Here is a 17,430-nt window from a genome sequence, read left to right as displayed (position 1 = left end):
AAAAAGTCAAATTGATGATTCTCACGAAACGAATGAGAAAACGAAAGTGGACCTCTATGCTCTTATATGGGGATTACCCCAAATTCCAACGTGGAGCCTCTTAACATTATCTATTTCATCTAACCTGCAGCTTGTAGGAACTAAGCTTCTTGGGGGTGATTTTTTTTTTATTTTTTATCTTCCTCTCCCCTTCGATTTTATTGAGTATTTATTTATATCTAAAAGTCGTTAATTAACCTTTCATTTTTATACTTAAATACAATTAAAAAAATAAATATTTATTAAATAAATTAATTATGAACTTCATTACAAATTTTTTGTAAGATTTCAATTAATTCTCACGAAAAATATTTAAAAATGTGTTTATACATTTTAAATTAATTGTATTTAATTACAGTTAATTCGTGTTAAATAAGCATTTTTTTAATTAAGTAAATTGTATTTTATTTGTATAATTTGAGGTAAAAAGGGGGAGAAGCACTTTACATATATATCAAAATTTCTCTTATAAATATACTTTAAAATATGGGGAAATGTTTAATTATATTTTTAAACATTATTTTTAGGTAAAATAAATTAAAACATACAATTTTTTAAAATTAAAATAAATAGAAATTCGTCATGTTTAATCTACTTTCTAATCTCTTGTATATGTTGTAGATAAGTTATGGATAAAGATAGAAATCTATGAATTTCACAACCATTTTTCCTAGTGGAAAAGAGTGAAATATTTGAAGATATCATGTAAAATCTTTAGAAAAAAATAGTTATAAATGTCTATTTACGTAATAGAAATCAATATTCGTGTGGCACACATCCTTGACTTAATGCCACGTGGTTATAAAGCAATAACATATCTCACAAAAGAATATTATTTTATCTCGAAGGTCGAAAGAATAGCACCGAGACGAGGAAAATATTAATACCATTAACTCACACAAGATCTATTATTAAAGAACGTTGCCCCTTCTTGATAGATCTTCATTCGCTCTTTGCATTGGTTCATACGTATATGACGTATAAAATGATGTAAGAGTTGAGTAAATCTTTAAATCTGCCACGAAAACAATTATGTAAAATTAGGAAATTATGCAAGAAAATATGGCGTAAACGTTCGAAATATTTTAATTATTTTAATAAATTGATATCTTGTGAAAAATCCTACAGGAAATCAATAGATTTTTATATAGGATTTTTCGTAATACCAGTTCTACAAGGGACGTTCTGCTTTTGGTAGAAGGAAGATTTATCATTTTTCACCATTTATTCTACCACGCCCTATGCGAAAGTATGTTTTTACAATGGCAGAGGGTACTTTCCACTTAAGTAAAATATTTCGAAACATATATTATAGTGGGGTGTTAGCCTTTACTACTTATGTCATGAATATTTAGATAGGGTCATCGAATTGCTACTTAGAAATATTATTAAAAAATTTAAAATGGATTTCCCCTGAACATTAATTTATGAAAATATATGAAGTATGTACTTGAAACAGGATCTTTTTTGGTTTTGCAACGTACAGAAGCGAAATTCTTTATGCATATTTTAGGAGATTTAAATGTTAGAGTATGTAAATTAGTTTCCGCTTAAATTTGGCGTTTGAAAACTGTGTTTTTGTGAAAATGCAATGGGATATTTACAAGAAATTGAATTCGTATTAAGATGTCAATGGCAAACAATTACTGTATTATTCGTTTTAATCGTATATATTTTAATTTAAAACAATCTAAATTTAAAAAATAATAGAATTTTAAACGATTTAAAATAGTTTTTTTTGGATAAGAAGCTGAAAAATTATTCAAAATGTAATCTAAAATAGTAAAACAATAGTTTATACCTTTAGTTTTAACCTTAATGTATTGTTTTAATAATGATATTAAGAATTAAAGTTTAAATCATAAAACATTTTATATTTTTAAATGATAAAGCACAAAAATTATCATTTTTAAAGCTCATAATTCTAAACTTATGTAACGTCATAAGAGTAAGGAGAATGAGACTTTTTTTTAAAATTATGTTTATGCAAAATAATCATGATTAGCTTAACATTAATTAGATTTAAATATCATATTTATTAAATATGTTTAAATGTATTTAGCGGTAAAACCCCGATAATGTTTTTCTGATGTAATCTTTCATTACTCGCCTACATTTATATCTTCCAATGACTTAATGAAGATACTCTGAATATGTTAATTAACTGGTGTCCTTGATTAAATATCCTGAAACACAACATAATTATGTATGGATTTATATATATTACAAGTAAATATTTACAATAAAATCTTAATAAAAATAAATTTTGAAATGTGAAGTATCTTCATCATCCGAAATGATCTTAGGAATAAATTTGGTAGTTTCGCCCCTAACCACGTGAATTTCTACGTATATAAAATACTAATTATATGCAATTCGTCATCTTATATATTAATTATGTAGATTGTATCTAGCGATGGCAATCTTGAATTTTTTGTAGTAAGAAGATGATGAAGTACCTTACGTTGCAAACTCGACAAAATGTAAATTTTTATCCATAAATGGTAGTAAATTTAAATTCTATAAAAGAAAAAAGATTAAAAAGTTTATTTTAATAATGTTTTAAAGAGATATAATAAGCCTTGAAACGGAATTCCCTGTAGACTGCCTACTTTAGTACTGTTTTCATACGCCCTTATGGTAAAGGCGTGGTTCCAGATGTCTAGGTCAATGATGACTAGTCCAAAAGACAAATATTACATTTTCACAAAATATTTTAAATATTTTTAAAGAAAATTTAATTTAAAAAATTGTAAAAAAAGAAAAATATGTTTAATTTTTATTTCTTCTTTTTTTGCAAATCGAAAGATAAATAATAATAATAATAATTTTTATAATTAAATGAATGATTTTTTATTTTTAAGAATGTTGTAAAGTCATTTTTAATGATTAAACTAATTTTTTTAAAAAAGATTTTATGCTAAAAATGACAAAAAAACCCATTTAAAATGGCAAAAAAATTATATTTTTCTGGACGATTTTCTAACGAAAAATATTAATTTATGAATGAAAATTAACTCGAAAAATATTTTAAAACATTTTTTAAAAGTATAAATTTAACATTTAAGGTGTTTTTTTTTGGAAAATTAAAATAAATAACCACGTGTTAGCACTTGATGAGGGTGGAGGAGGATTATCAGAAGACATTCTTCGATTATTAATGTCCTCTTTCTTCTATTTATTTAAAGGGAGTTTTTTGTGTGTTTTTAGAATAGGATGTAAAGGTCACTATACCTAATTGTGCACTTATTCGAATCAAATTTGGAGGTCAAGAATAACAAAATACAAGGACAAACTACATCTTTTCCACAATGCTCTCAACATAAATTTACATGTTAATTAATTTAAAATATATATATATATCTTTCTTAGTTTTTTAAATTTTAAAACTTTAATTATATTTATTTAAAATAAAAGATTTAAATCTAGATTTATTATAAAAATTTGTAAGAGATGACGTAGTCTCTTATGATGATGCATAAAAATCTCCATCGAGTCACGGAGTTGTCTATATGTATGTCACCAAGTTGTCATCGTTATGTTTGAATTTTGAAGAAAATTATTTAATTAATTAATCTATTAATTAATTTATTTAATTTAAATTATATTTTTAATAANTTTTATTAGATATTTTCAATAGGATATTTAATAAAAATAATTTTTAATATGTAAATATGTTTATGAATTTCTCTAGTTTCATTATTTATAAATTTTATAACTAATGCCCCCATTTACAATTGATGGATACGTGAAATAAAACCTATTTAACACTCCTTAAAAGTAAAAAAAAAAAAACGGAATAATTTTTTATTATTTTTAAGAAAATAAAATTATAGAAGGGTTTTCCCAATTGTTTGACGTCATTAGGTAATCATTTTATGCTTTTGAAGGTAAGAAATTTGGTAGTTTCGATCGTGTTTACCTTGACATGACGATGACACGGGGTCAAAATATACGTCCAAAACTTTGACCATTTTATAATTACGTAGGGTCCTTATATAAGAGTTGAATATATAAAGGATATTTTATGAAATTATGTGACAAATTTGATTATATAATACACCATAAGTTACGTATATAACGTATTGTTCTATAGATAAATTGTGTACTTTATATATATATATATATAGATGATATATACAGATACAGGTAATTATATAAAAACTTTATATAATTTTAGTTGGTTTACATGTATAGGAATGAGTATAATAGCAGAAACAACCTTTTCCTTCCGTTTGCTAAGTAACAAATGCGAGGATGGAAGTAGAGTTGAAGCGCTCGATTGTCTTGTCCAATCAAAAGAGTCAACGCAAAATCAGCGACCTTGGTCAGTAGAATGTAGCCGGAAAGTAAGCGACAGGCAACACACGTGACGACGTATATACAGCAGCTGTCCAAATCATCCCTCTCATCTTACCTCAACAGCGAGGGGGACGTGCCCTCTTGACGTCACGGCCTGTAACGTGACCGATCGTCGACCCCCATTCACCCCCACAGCTATGGAAACTTCTTAAATGCAGCGTGGGACGACAGAGAAACGATAGAACTCGCTTTACTACCTGACACTTAGAACAACTGGACATGAAATTCGTAGCTATCTTGTTATTCACATTTTACATATGCGAAGCTCAAAGGGAGGGGAGTTTAAGATTAGTTGGTGGTAGAGGTAATTGGGAAGGTAATGTTGAAGTATTTCATCTGGGACGTTGGGGTTCTGTTTGTGATGATGAATGGGACTTGAGAGAAGCTCATATTGTATGCAAGAATTTAGGATTTCGAAGAGCAGTTAGAGCCACTTACGATTCCGAATTTGGAAGAGGCCAAAGTAAGTAATATTTATTTATTATTTTAATCTAGGTAGTAAGTAGTTTCATTAAAATTCCTAACTAGTAAAGATGAACCAGTTATGACTTTCCTTATGAGGTAGCATGACTGCATGTTGCTGTTTTATAGCAGGGTGATAAAAAAAGGAAATTTTTAAAGACCGATTCTTTATAATCCACTATACAACAATAGTATATTAATATTTCCTCTACCTGTTTTTATATTATTGACGTTTTATTTCTCTAGTAGTATTACAGTAGTAGTAGTAGTAGCTACTAACCCGCTGACCCAAAGGAACATTCGGTAATGTTCAACAGGTAGCAGATTTAGTTCACATGTGAAAGCATCTTACAAATCGACCTGTTTAATGTTCCAACACGAATTTAAGTGGAGATGAAGAATTCTTTGATGCATCGACAACTTTCTCCCTTCGTTACTTACAATTATTTAATAATAATAATAAAAAAAAGCATTCTTTAGTGACTTAAATCTGACCCCATTTTGCTATATTGATGATGTTCGAGGGTGGATTTTTAAGATTTTCACTAAGATTAGAAAGTTTTTTTAGATACTCCAGATAGATTTTTTTTTATAGTAAAGAATGTAGGCCCTAGAATTTTATAATGGCAGGGCCTCTGGTACTGGGTGTAGCTGCACCCCTCGATGTTCCCTTATAAGACAGAGAGGCCATTTAAGGATAATTTTCCTCGACCTAATTGATAAGAGAATCATCAAAATTTGATTTTTATAATCAATTTTAATTTATATATTGTTTAAGAAAGTGAAATTAGGGGAAGAATTCTGTATACAATGAAACGTTTATGAAAGAATTTAGAGAAAGTTGTGCTTAATATTAAAAATTTGACCTCTTCCCGAGTAACCTTGTTTTGTATCATCTCATAGCTTCTACATTAGGGGGGTATCTTTCCTTTATTTTTAAACAACGACCCAAATATAAGTACCCTGAAGGGACACACGACCGACAACAACGCAAAGATCGAAAGGTGAACGACTTTACTTGCCTTGAAGCTATATTTACATATCGGTAATGTACCGTTGTTACGTAACACAGTGTTGTAAAAATTCGTTGGTGTTATGATTTATACTGAATTACAATTAGGAAAAATGATGTATTTTTATGTATTTACATACAAAAAATTTGTTCGTTTTACTATTATGAACGAGTCAAATATTTTCCTTCGGGCTACCATTTGTCAGGAAGTAGGAAACTTTTTTTTCTTCTTTTTTTTTAGCATTGAAGTGTCCTTGCTACCGAATTTAATCGCGTGTAGATTCCGAGATGAGGCTGATAAAAATATGAATTAAACTAACTTTTTTTTTATATTGTTCGGATGTACAAAATTGTACAGGAAAAATGTATTTTTTATTATAAAAATTAACACAGTTTTTCATTATTATATTGCATTATATTAGCTCTTTACTTCAGATTTTATTTATAATTAAAAAATTCGCCAAATGGGTTTAAAAATACGGCATATTTTCGCAGATTTTTTAAGAGTAAAACACTATAAAATAACAATATACAGTGCAAACCTTTTAACAACGGCCATATTTTATGTTTCCATCATTGGCCGTTGTTCAGAGGTTTGACTGTGTTAAGAAGCATCACCTGTGGATGCAGAATGCTGAAGATTCTTTGAACTGGTGTAAATGTTTTATACAACAGACCACGTGTTAAAATCCACTTTCTTCACTTGTTTATCCACGTTGTTTTTAAATAAGGATTCGAGGAAGGAGTGATACTCTCTGAGGTAAGTAGCATTGTATATAATTATAAAGAGTGAAATCAGAACAATACATAGAAAAAAAAAGGGAAATGTAACGCTAACCAATATTAATTATATAGACTATTAAACGAAGCAATGCCGATAACTACAGTATAATAAAAGTGAAGAATATCGTGACTTACTTTATTACTCTACTAATGCATTTAGCATCGCAAGGGGATGAGCGGTTAGTAGGACAAGAAGTTACAGATAATAGACTATTGTTAAAATCAAAATGTGTGTTATTTAAGCTTTAATTTCTCTTAAATTAAAAATGTACTTTGCACCATTTAAGTCAAGCAAATTAAAGAATTATGTTGTTCTATATTCAGTTTTTAATACGTGACGATAACGTGAAAGTCTTTAAAATTCCAATTTTTTTTAGAAGGAAATCTTATATATTTTTTCCATGTTTTAGAGGTAAAATATATCTATATTTTTGAATACTTACACAACATTATCACACTCAGTTGACGCCCTTCACGTTCGATGTTATGGCTTGTGTGGGGACAGTGAGGAAAAAGAATCTATAAAAATTGTTGGCTGTATGCCCGCGACCTCCAAATATTTATTATAAAGACCTAACAAAAGTTGGCTTCCTTGCTAAACTACAAAAATAAATTCGGAAAATGTTTGTTTTAATTACAGAAAGTTATCATTTTTCTCCTTTTCCTTTTCTCTTTAAATTGTAAAAGAGGATGCTGTGATGATTTACATAAAGAATTTTTGATAATTTAAGAGTTTATAAATCGATAAAATTTAAAAATTTAAGGTTATTTTTTATTAAAAAGTGCTTTATTTATTTATAAATTTAAAAAGTTTGATTTAAAGTACTTTAATTCACTCAAACTTTTTAAATTTTCACTGTAAAAGTGTCTTAATCTGCACATTTAACAATTATTTAATTGAAATTTTCACTTAAATTACTTCAAAGTTTTGAAAAATTCTTCATTAAATTTAAGTGAAATTTAAAAAAAATAAATAAATTGAAAAAATAACAGCGAAAATCAAGTGAGAAATCATTAATAAAAATCTATTTATTCATCATTTGTAACGTGTTAAATGACTTTCTTTACACATCAATTTAATGTAAGATTGGGTACAATAACAGATTAACCCATATGGAAAGAGGAAAGTGAAGAATGAGACATGAAAATCTTTATAAATGAGTTAAAGGAAAAAGTATTTTGCTTTCCTTTCATCCACTCAAAGAAGTTTTTTTTTTTCTTCTTCTTCTTCTCTTCTTTGACTTTTCATTTTGAAAATTGCCACTTTCGGTTTTCACTTATCTTATCGCTCTGTGACGTCACGAGAATGCGTGACGCGTGACCCACTTGCGTCACGTGATATTTTAGTGATGAATGGAGGAAATGAGCAACAAGTTCACGTTTAGCTCGTTAGAGGACGATGTCAACACCCAGTTAAGTGTCATGTTGCCAGACAAAGTAAAAGTCGATGTTATCTTTTTTTTTTTTCTTTTTATTTCAAATTTGAATTTGTTATCGACATAGTTTTATATAAAGAATAACATTTTTTTTTTATAAATAAATTATTATAGAATACGAAAACGTAAAATTTTTCTTGCGGAAATTTTTAATAGAATATTCGTTGTAAAATAACAGTAGAAATTCAGGAAGTTGTGTTCATGAAAGGGGTTTTTTTTAAATTTATTCTTTAAATTAGTGAATAGGATCGTTTATATTTGATTCTGAAGAAATTTTAAGCGTATATTTTAACAGTTTTTCTTTCTTTTTCATTATATTAATGAGGCATTCAGTTCATTGCCTCAGTAAAGTAATTGCAGTACTTGGTCATTAAATTAAATAATTTTTTTTTGGTCGATTTATCCATTTAACCCACACTTCGAGCCAAATTTAGCCCACGATTTGATACATTTCAATTAATTTATTCTCTTTTCTGTACTAATTTATTGGGTTTTTTTAAGGAGATAAATTTCAATGCCAAAGCTAATTTAAGTCTTTATATTACAATATTTTGGCCAACTCGATAACTATAACCAATTTATTTATATTCATAGCCAATTTTCTGGCCTCTTTATCTAATTTTCAATCTAATTATACATATTTTACATACAATAAAAGATAAACTTCACACGTTCAGTACGCAACACATGCATTTAAATTAATAAAATTTAAACGTAAATTTTTAATATATATATATATATATATAAAATTAACCCCGATAAAATGCATTGTATATCATCCGAATCTACAAAAAATAGATCAAGTTTTACACTTGCAAAACACGGAGAAAAACCCCGTTTTAACGTACCAAGTACAGTTTTAACGTGGGGACAATTTTAACAATAATTTTTCCTTTTTTTTTTCTTTTTCAACTCCCATTTTTCTAACAAATCATTGTCTTGAAGAGAAGGCGTCACCCCGAAAAATATCAACGCCCGTCCTAAATCTATTCACCATAAATGGTCGAAACAAGCATTTTTCTCCATTTGTTTATATAGTAGTATAGACAAAAATGTCGCATTCATCGTCAAAATGACGTCCATCTGTCATCATTTAAACGTTATTTAGGTGACAAGCAATTACCTATTCTTTAGCAGAAGGTGTTTGGGGTCACGTTTTCGTATAGGAATTAGTTCAACGTGATGTCAATAGTCGGCACCACCGACTACATACCCTAAGATTCCTATCTTGAAAGTATACAAGACCATATATTTTTTGATGGAAGAGGATACAAATATTTAACCCGATTCTTCGTTAATTTAATGGATAAATCGTGAAATATTTCCTTGTTAAACGTCTAATATTTAGAAAAAATGATCGTTTCGTGTTAAACTCGTGATCTTTTATAAAAAAAATCACGCGAAAAACTGGATTGAAAGAGCTAATTTGTGTATCGGTGTGTTCCCTTTATCTATAAATTTAAGCATTAATTTGGATACGAAAATCATTTTTCAATGTTCAGACTGTGGAAAAGACTTAATCATTTTGTCAAGGATCAAGAGTTAGAAGTTAACCAATTATCATTCGCTTTAGTATTCTCTAACTATATATATTTTTCTATAGATTTCTCTAATTAATTAAAGAGAAAAATTAATTAGAAAAATCTAATTAATCTTAGACAAAATTGAAGATAAATTTTATTATTTATGCATTATTTTCATTGTTATCACGAAATGTTGATTCCAATACAAGGTCTTTTCTACTATCCTTTAATGTGTAGAAAATACATTAAAACTTGAATTAATATCTTCTTGTGACTATAAAAAGAAGAATATAGAAATGAATTCGTGTGAAAAAAATATTATAGAATCGGATTACCATTTATGAAAAGAAAGAAAGAAAAAACATTGGAGATAAGTTTCAAGATCGACACGCATTCGAGTGTAAAGTATTCACGCGTGATTCACGCCTCCTTTCTATTTTCTATCCCCCTTTATAATTTTCTATTATTTAAATTGTTATTGTTATTGCGAAAATAAAGAAAAATACAGATGATAGATACAAAAACCTATTTTGTTTAAACCCTCTGTCCTACTTTTATAAGAGAGATTTCAAAGTTTGTCTCTACAAAAATTCATTTTTCATTCGACGCCCTCGTCTCTCTGACTCTTTTTACAATTTTCTATCCAATTTTCAGTACAATAGTTGCCCTTGGTATTTTAAATACACTCGATTCTTCTTTAAAAAAAAAAAAAAAAACTATTTCAAATGATTAACGGAAATGACGTAACAACGTCTGCATCCAATAAACATACAACCTTGAAAGAAAAAACGGTCTTTTTTTGAAATCTCGCAAGGTCATTGGTTGATTCAAAATTTAAAATGTGTTATAGCGGAATTTTCAATGCCGTGGTTTTCTATGGAAGGCATTCAAGGACGTATTTAAAGACAAGGAAACCACACACTACTAAAGTAGTTTTTTTATTGTTTTTTTTTTTAGTTATTTGTGTCGTGATTTGGTTGTATAAACGCGACGAGTACCGTTATGTACCTCGTTATATGCAGAGATCGTAAGAGATGTAGGCCAATTCGACTTTTCTTCTATAGAAGAATCATTATAATTATCACATAAGACAGAAACAAATTGACGAAGGACACATTTAACTATAATTGTGTCTCTCCATGGTCAACTACATTGTAATTTCTTTTATAATATGCAATTATAAAGATTAAATAGTGATTTATTATATATAAAAAGATAATAAATTTATTGAAAATAAAATATTTTCTTTATGATCTTAACAATTGTATTGATTTTTATTATATTTTCATGCGTCACGCTGCTATTTTTCTATAGTTGATTTTGAGAGTTGTCATTGAACAATGATAGAAATAGTAACGTTTTTATTGAATTATATACAATATAACGGATATTATTATTCCAAAATAAATAAAACTATTATAAAGAAAATTCTTATATTTAATTTTTAATTTATTAAAATAGTAAAAATAATTTTATAATTCAAAAATTAAAAAAAAGGATTATAAAGTTAACCTGCAAAGTGAACTTCACTGCAATACTCTGCTGTAATGATAGATAGAGGCAAGTGAATGATTCCACATTCAAGTTATGAGATTATCGCATATTTTAATAAATAAAACATATTAAAATAATTAATTATAATTAACTAAGTACAAATAGAAGTAAGCAAAACTCAATTTAATTTTAATTTTTTCTTGTTTATTTAATAAAAATTAAATGCAAAAAGTACATATATATAGAGAGAGGGGGAGAATAAATTATTATTAAATGTTATATAATCTTTAATTTATTAATTTATTAAAAATTTTAAACAATAATTTATTTCGATTTGTTTTCCTCATTAATTAGAATTTCATACATTCAAGGCCTAATACACTTCATAAATCATCACGTTATGAGGAAGACAACGCCTATATATATATATATTTTGTCCAGATAGTGATAAACCTAAGAAGTAATTTCAGCAGGCGGAACAATCCTGGGAACTAAATTCTGCTGGTAGGACAAACCAGGGAGGTAACTCCTGCTAGTGACATAAATCTATAATTACACTATATATAAATAATATACAAACACTTATGCATGTACAGTATAGTATAGAAGTCATTTTTTTTGTGACAAGTTTTCGATAGATATTCAAAAATCAACACCGTTTTAACGATGGGTGAAGGTCACATATCTCGTCAGCGTCACGAATTAACCTCGAAACATGTAAAATTACTTGATTCTGTATACGGTTACAGAATATTTTCGTGTAGTTTTTCGTGATCTAGTGACTTTTATATATGAGATAAAACTATCAGAAGTAGTAATTTGCCTTGAAATTTTATCTCTAAGTCGACTATTACATTATACATGTGTGTTAAGTCGTGTGAATATAAATACTTTTCCCTCTTTGTTACATTAAATTTTTACATTTTAGAATGTATTTTTTAGAAGATATAACATGTTATTAAAGTAGTTTCCTTAGAGTTACTTACATTTAGAGGGTAATATCATGTATAATTTTAACATAATTTTATTTCATAGATTGTGAGATATAAATGGTATCATTCTATTTACACGTTTTTACTTTTAACAAACTATAAAATACATTTTTTAAGGTGTTTTTTTTAATATTTAAGATGTGTTTATCTTTTTTTAAATGTATCATTGTTGGGTAAAGGGACAGTGCCTATTTTATATCATTGTTTAGAGTCATAATAAGTCTAAGTTCTAACCTTCTGTAAGGTAAAACAGTATCGTAACAAGTAAAATTTGCAGTGAAAAATCATTATTTTATACGATTTTTTAGAAAATATTTTATTTAAAAATGTTTAAACTTTATTTTTCTTTTGTTAAATTAAGAGATTTTCTCAAAATTACAGCAAAATTAACCTTACTTCACCAATACCAAAGGTTAAAGAGCATTAAGTGTTTAAACATTAAATTTACTTGCAATATATATTTTAATGAATATAAAAATAAAGAAAAAAACATTATATTATTATCGACATTATCATCATCGCATTCAAGGATATAGAATATGATTAACCTTTAATCTTGAATGACCTCTACATGCAGAGAGGTCAAGTCTGATGCTTTATGTTACGAGAATGTTGGCACGCGACATTACTACTTGTGCCAAATATTTCATTACGTTTATGTCATTCATTACTAATAAAAATAATTAACAGATGATTGATTACATCATCGTTAAATGTGTATTTTTATGTATATAATTCGTAATATTTACTATATTTAAGTATTGTTATTTACCTTCATAAAGGTAACAATACTTAAATATTGTTACCTTTATGTTATTTTATTGGATTATTAAGTCTTCATTCGGAAAACGGAAATGTTGACTAAACATTTTCGTTTTCCGTTTCTTAAGTCACACTTCAAGAGTTCCGAAATCATCCTTTAAGAACACTTCTCCTCCGAAATCATCCTTTAAGAACATTCCCCCTTGCAAATCATCCTTCAAGAACACTTCTCCTCCGAAATCATCCTTTAAGAACATTCCCCCTTTCAAATCATCTTTCAAGAACACTTCTCCTCCGAAATCATCCTTTAAGAACATCCCCCTTGCAAATCATCTTTCAAGAACACTTCTCCTCCGAAATCATCCTTCAAGACATCCCCCCTTGCAAATCATCTTTCAAGAACACTTCTCCTCCGAAATCATCCTTTAAAGACATTCCCCCTTGCAAATCATCCGTCAAGAACACTTCTCCTCCGAAATCATCCTATAAGAACATCCCCCTTGCAAATCATCCGTCAAGAATACTTCTCCTCCGAAATCATCCTTTAAGAACATTCCCCCTTGCAAATCATTCTTCAAGAACACTTCTCCTCCAAAATCATCCTTCAAGAACACTTGTCCTCCGAAATCATCCTTCAAGAACATTCCCCCTTGCAAATCATCCTTCAAGAACACTCCTTCTCTCAAGAACTTTCTTAAATATCTAAATCCCGCTCATAGAGGAAACAATGTTATCTTTATTACTGTAGAGGAACTTAGTTATCTGAGAAATTTTTAGAAGAAGAACTATTCTTGAAAGATGTCTCGGTTATTACAGAAGAACAGCCCCTCTCAAAAATATTAATAAATTGAATTGACTCAGTTGTCAGACGGCTCGGCTATCTGTGCCATCATTAATTCAATTTATTAAAATTTTATCTTAATTCTAGGCTTCATATGTTTTAAACCTCATATTTTCTTATCATTAGATCTGATATGGATGGATAGTGTCTATTGTACTGGGGACGAGAGAGCTCTTCAAGAATGTCGATTCGACGGATGGGGTGTTCATGACTGCTCTATAGCAGAAGCTGCTGGTGTCGTTTGCGATAATCCAAACGTTCGTAGAGAACCAGCAATTTCTCACGATTCTAACGAATCTCCAAGTTCCAGAACACAACTTAGAGTAAGTTTTAAGAAATTTTATATAGAGATGGTGTAAATATTTAAAAAAATTGATAAACATTCCAATATTGCAGTTAATTACAGAAAAGGATATAGTCGTTAGGTTGGTGGGTGGAAGGAATCAAGTGGAAGGAAGAGTGGAAGTGAGAATTGGAAACAGAGGATGGGGATTAGTATGTGGAGATGGTTGGGGTATCATGGAAGCTTCTGTAATATGCAGGCAAATTGGATTTGGTTTCGCTAAAAGAGCCACGCAGGTAGGTTATATATTTTATATTATGTAATAGTGTTAATTTTAAGTGTTTATTATACTTTTTTCTTACATTGTTTTAGTCGTCATACTTTGGTGGTGAAGCTGAACGTATTGTCTTAAGTGGTGTTAAATGTAGCGGTTACGAGAAGAATTTAGCAGATTGTGGTCACGAAAAATTTGGTAATGTCTTCTGTCCAGGAAGAGAACAGAACATTGCTGGAGTTGTATGTGCTGCTGGTATGTTAGAAACGTAAATTAATCAAGATCCTTAAGAAAGATTTATGTTTTGTTGTTGCAAAATTTATGAAATTATAGAATATATTTTCGTTAAACGTTTATAGAACTGCCAGATTTAGAATTAGATTGGAAATCACTAGAACAAACTTCATTTCTAGAAGATAGACAATTACACGAACTAGAATGTGCTATGGAAGAAAATTGCGTGGCTCGTCCTGCTTATTTTCAAATTCAGAGGCCAGGTAAATTGAAATATTTTTATCTATTATAAAATATGTTTGTAGTTTTATTAATATTATTTTAATAAAAATTATTTTTTTAATTGTTGTAATCAAGGAGGAAGATTTACAAGGAGACGTCTATTAAGATTTACAGCTAGAACTGCCAATATAGGAAATGTAGATTTTCGTCCTTTTATTCCTAAGCATTTATGGAAATGGCATGCGTGTCATAAGTAAGAATTTATTCTTTTTATTATTAAATTTCTAATAAACATCCATATCTATAGCCTAAGTACAGTCATACCACTTGCAATTATTACAATATAGAAGTCTGTATCTCTAAATAAATTATAGTTCCTATATTTATGAATACAATAGTAGACTATGCAAATGATAACTATTAGAAATAATACATCAATAAGAAATCTATCATAAAGATTTATATTTAAGGGCATGTATAATACACAAAGGTGCATTTATGAATAGGTATACATATGCATAGTATGTAAGGCTTCTGTGTACCATACTTTTTTAGAATTGGTTAAAGGTTTGTCACTCCATGGAGAGTATGCAAATGTATATATTAAAGTATGCAAGATACACAAATACATGGTATGCAAGGCTTTATAGAAAAGAAGTATGGTATGAATGCTTTTATTTAAGAGAAATTAACTCATCTTGCTATTTATAGCTCCTTTTATTGCCCAATTATTGATACTATTTTTTAAATTAATTGAAAACATGAGAAAATAATTAAACAAAACATTCTTTGACAGGCATTTTCACAGTATGGAAGTCTTCGCACATTTTGACATCATGGATCTTCGCGGAAGGAAAGTGGCAGAAGGTCACAAGGCCAGTTTCTGTTTAGAGGATAACGAATGCAAACCAGGTTTTAATAAAAAATACGTATGTGCCAATTATGGCGATCAAGGAGTGTCTGTAGGATGTTATGACGTCTACAAATATGACATTGATTGTCAATGGGTGGATATAACAGAACTACCAGTAGGAAATTATTATTTTAAAGTAAGTTATTTTGCATTTTTTAACGGTATTTTTAAAAATAAAATCATTAAAATACACGTTTAAAATCATTACAGGTATCAGTAAACCCCGAATATAAAGTAGCAGAATTGACATTTAACAATAACGCAGCGACTTGTTCACTACATTATAATGGATTACGTGTACATGTACACAATTGTACTTTGGGAAGGCCTTAAAATGTAAGCAACTTCAGTCAGGTTGTTTTGTTTTTTTTAAATCAAATAATAGAGATTCTTGTTGGAATCATCGTTTGTTGGTTCTACCAACTAACCTATTTAAATCCAGAAAAAAAAGGTCTTTCATTTAAGAAGAAGAAGAAAAGAAAAGACTAAACTTTGTGTAGTACAAACAGTGTACAAAGTAGCAACGAAGTAGCTAATTAATATTAAAAAGAATTCTCTAATTACTAAATTAATATACTACTCAGAAATTAACTTTGTGACTATAGCAGCAAAGCAAAAGAGTCATGGCAAATATGGAAAATGATAACGATATTTCCCATGATTCGACAACAGAAAGTATTATTATTCAATTGTTACTATAGTAGCAAGCATAAAAATATCAGAAAGTGAGGAAAATTTTTCATAATCTCCCATAAAATGGAAATTATCATTACTGGAAATCATAACAGTCAGCATGAAAATATTATACAAAATATAGAACATTGAGTAATATTTAAGAAATATCATAGGAAAAGTTTTACAACAGTAGGTATAAAAAAATACAGGAAGTTTTCCATAGATTATGGAAAATATCATCACTTAAAATTTAATTTTGTTACTGTAATGGTGTGCTCGAAACTTCGTATTAAAAAAAACCCGAATACTCTCTATGATTTTCCATTAAAAATACCATGAAAAGCATCATTACTCGACATGTAAATGTTATCATAAGTAGTAAACACGAAAATGGCAGAAGTAGAGGAAAGAAGTAACGATTCGTGCTATTTAGTAACAAATTTAACAATAATAATGATTGAAAAATATAAACACAGCAGTTATTTTGATAATAACAGTAAAAAAAAAATCTATTATTTAAAATTATTTATATCATTAAACACGTGTATAAAATAACAGTAATTTTAGAACTATAACAGCATCAACATGTTAATTATACAGAAAAATTCAGTGCATTGTTGTTATATTAGTATCAATTAACAATATAATTATTCCTGTAATAATAGCATTTTATAACGTTTTTAAGGGTTTATTTCTACAAAAAAAAATGCAAAAAAATTAAATAATTAATGTATAGAAATAGTACAATTAACGATAATTGTATAGAAGAAACATAATTTTATCTACCTTATAAATCTTTTATTACTATAGTTTCAAACATTATTATATAATTATTTAACTAATTTTTCTTTAAAAAATACAAAAAGATTACAGAAAACTTTAATTTCTATAAGAATTTTCCTTGTGCCAAATCGTAAGCCATAAAAAAAGCATTAAAAATTCATTTAAAAAAATACATAAAAATGCTACTTCGTTGCTAATTTTTTAGTTAAGATATTAGAAAAGCTTCCATAGTAAATTAGCCAAAGAGGGATTTAACAATATTTTTTTCTCCTCATTTTAATTGTATTTTTTTTTATGTATCACGTCCCGTTTGAATATGTAAATATATATTTTTGCTGTA

The 17,430-nt window shown here is 28.2% G+C and overlaps 1 protein-coding gene across 1 annotated transcript; it reads left to right on the top strand.

Annotated features, from left to right (window-relative positions):
• Positions 1 to 4,399: 4,399 nt before the first annotated feature.
• Positions 4,400 to 16,606, top strand: LOC111641033 (lysyl oxidase homolog 2-like). Its single transcript, XM_023387136.1, has 8 exons — positions 4,400 to 4,864; positions 13,833 to 14,029; positions 14,103 to 14,285; positions 14,362 to 14,518; positions 14,623 to 14,760; positions 14,855 to 14,972; positions 15,516 to 15,768; positions 15,843 to 16,606. Exons 1-8 carry the CDS (start codon positions 4,621 to 4,623, stop codon positions 15,963 to 15,965), a joined length of 1,413 nt encoding a protein of 470 aa, XP_023242904.1. The 5' UTR covers positions 4,400 to 4,620; the 3' UTR covers positions 15,966 to 16,606.
• Positions 16,607 to 17,430: the final 824 nt, after the last annotated feature.

This window comes from Centruroides sculpturatus, unplaced genomic scaffold (genome assembly GCF_000671375.1).
Source record: "Centruroides sculpturatus isolate CEXI.00-Female unplaced genomic scaffold, Cexi_2.0 scaffold1245, whole genome shotgun sequence".
NCBI lineage: Eukaryota > Metazoa > Arthropoda > Arachnida > Scorpiones > Buthidae > Centruroides > Centruroides sculpturatus.
The sequence above is the reverse complement of the archived record's forward strand: the minus strand, read 5'-3'. Positions and strand labels throughout refer to the sequence as shown.

Excerpts from the sequence above, each read along its gene's own strand:
- LOC111641033 (XM_023387136.1), top strand. The coding sequence starts at position 4,621 with ATGAAATTCGTAGCTATCTTGTTATTCACATTTTACATATGCGAAGCT. Across the intron at positions 14,286-14,361 it reads TCGCTAAAAGAGCCACGCAG|TCGTCATACTTTGGTGGTGA; the intron begins GTAGGTTATATA and ends ACATTGTTTTAG. Across the intron at positions 14,761-14,854 it reads TTTTCAAATTCAGAGGCCAG|GAGGAAGATTTACAAGGAGA; the intron begins GTAAATTGAAAT and ends GTTGTAATCAAG.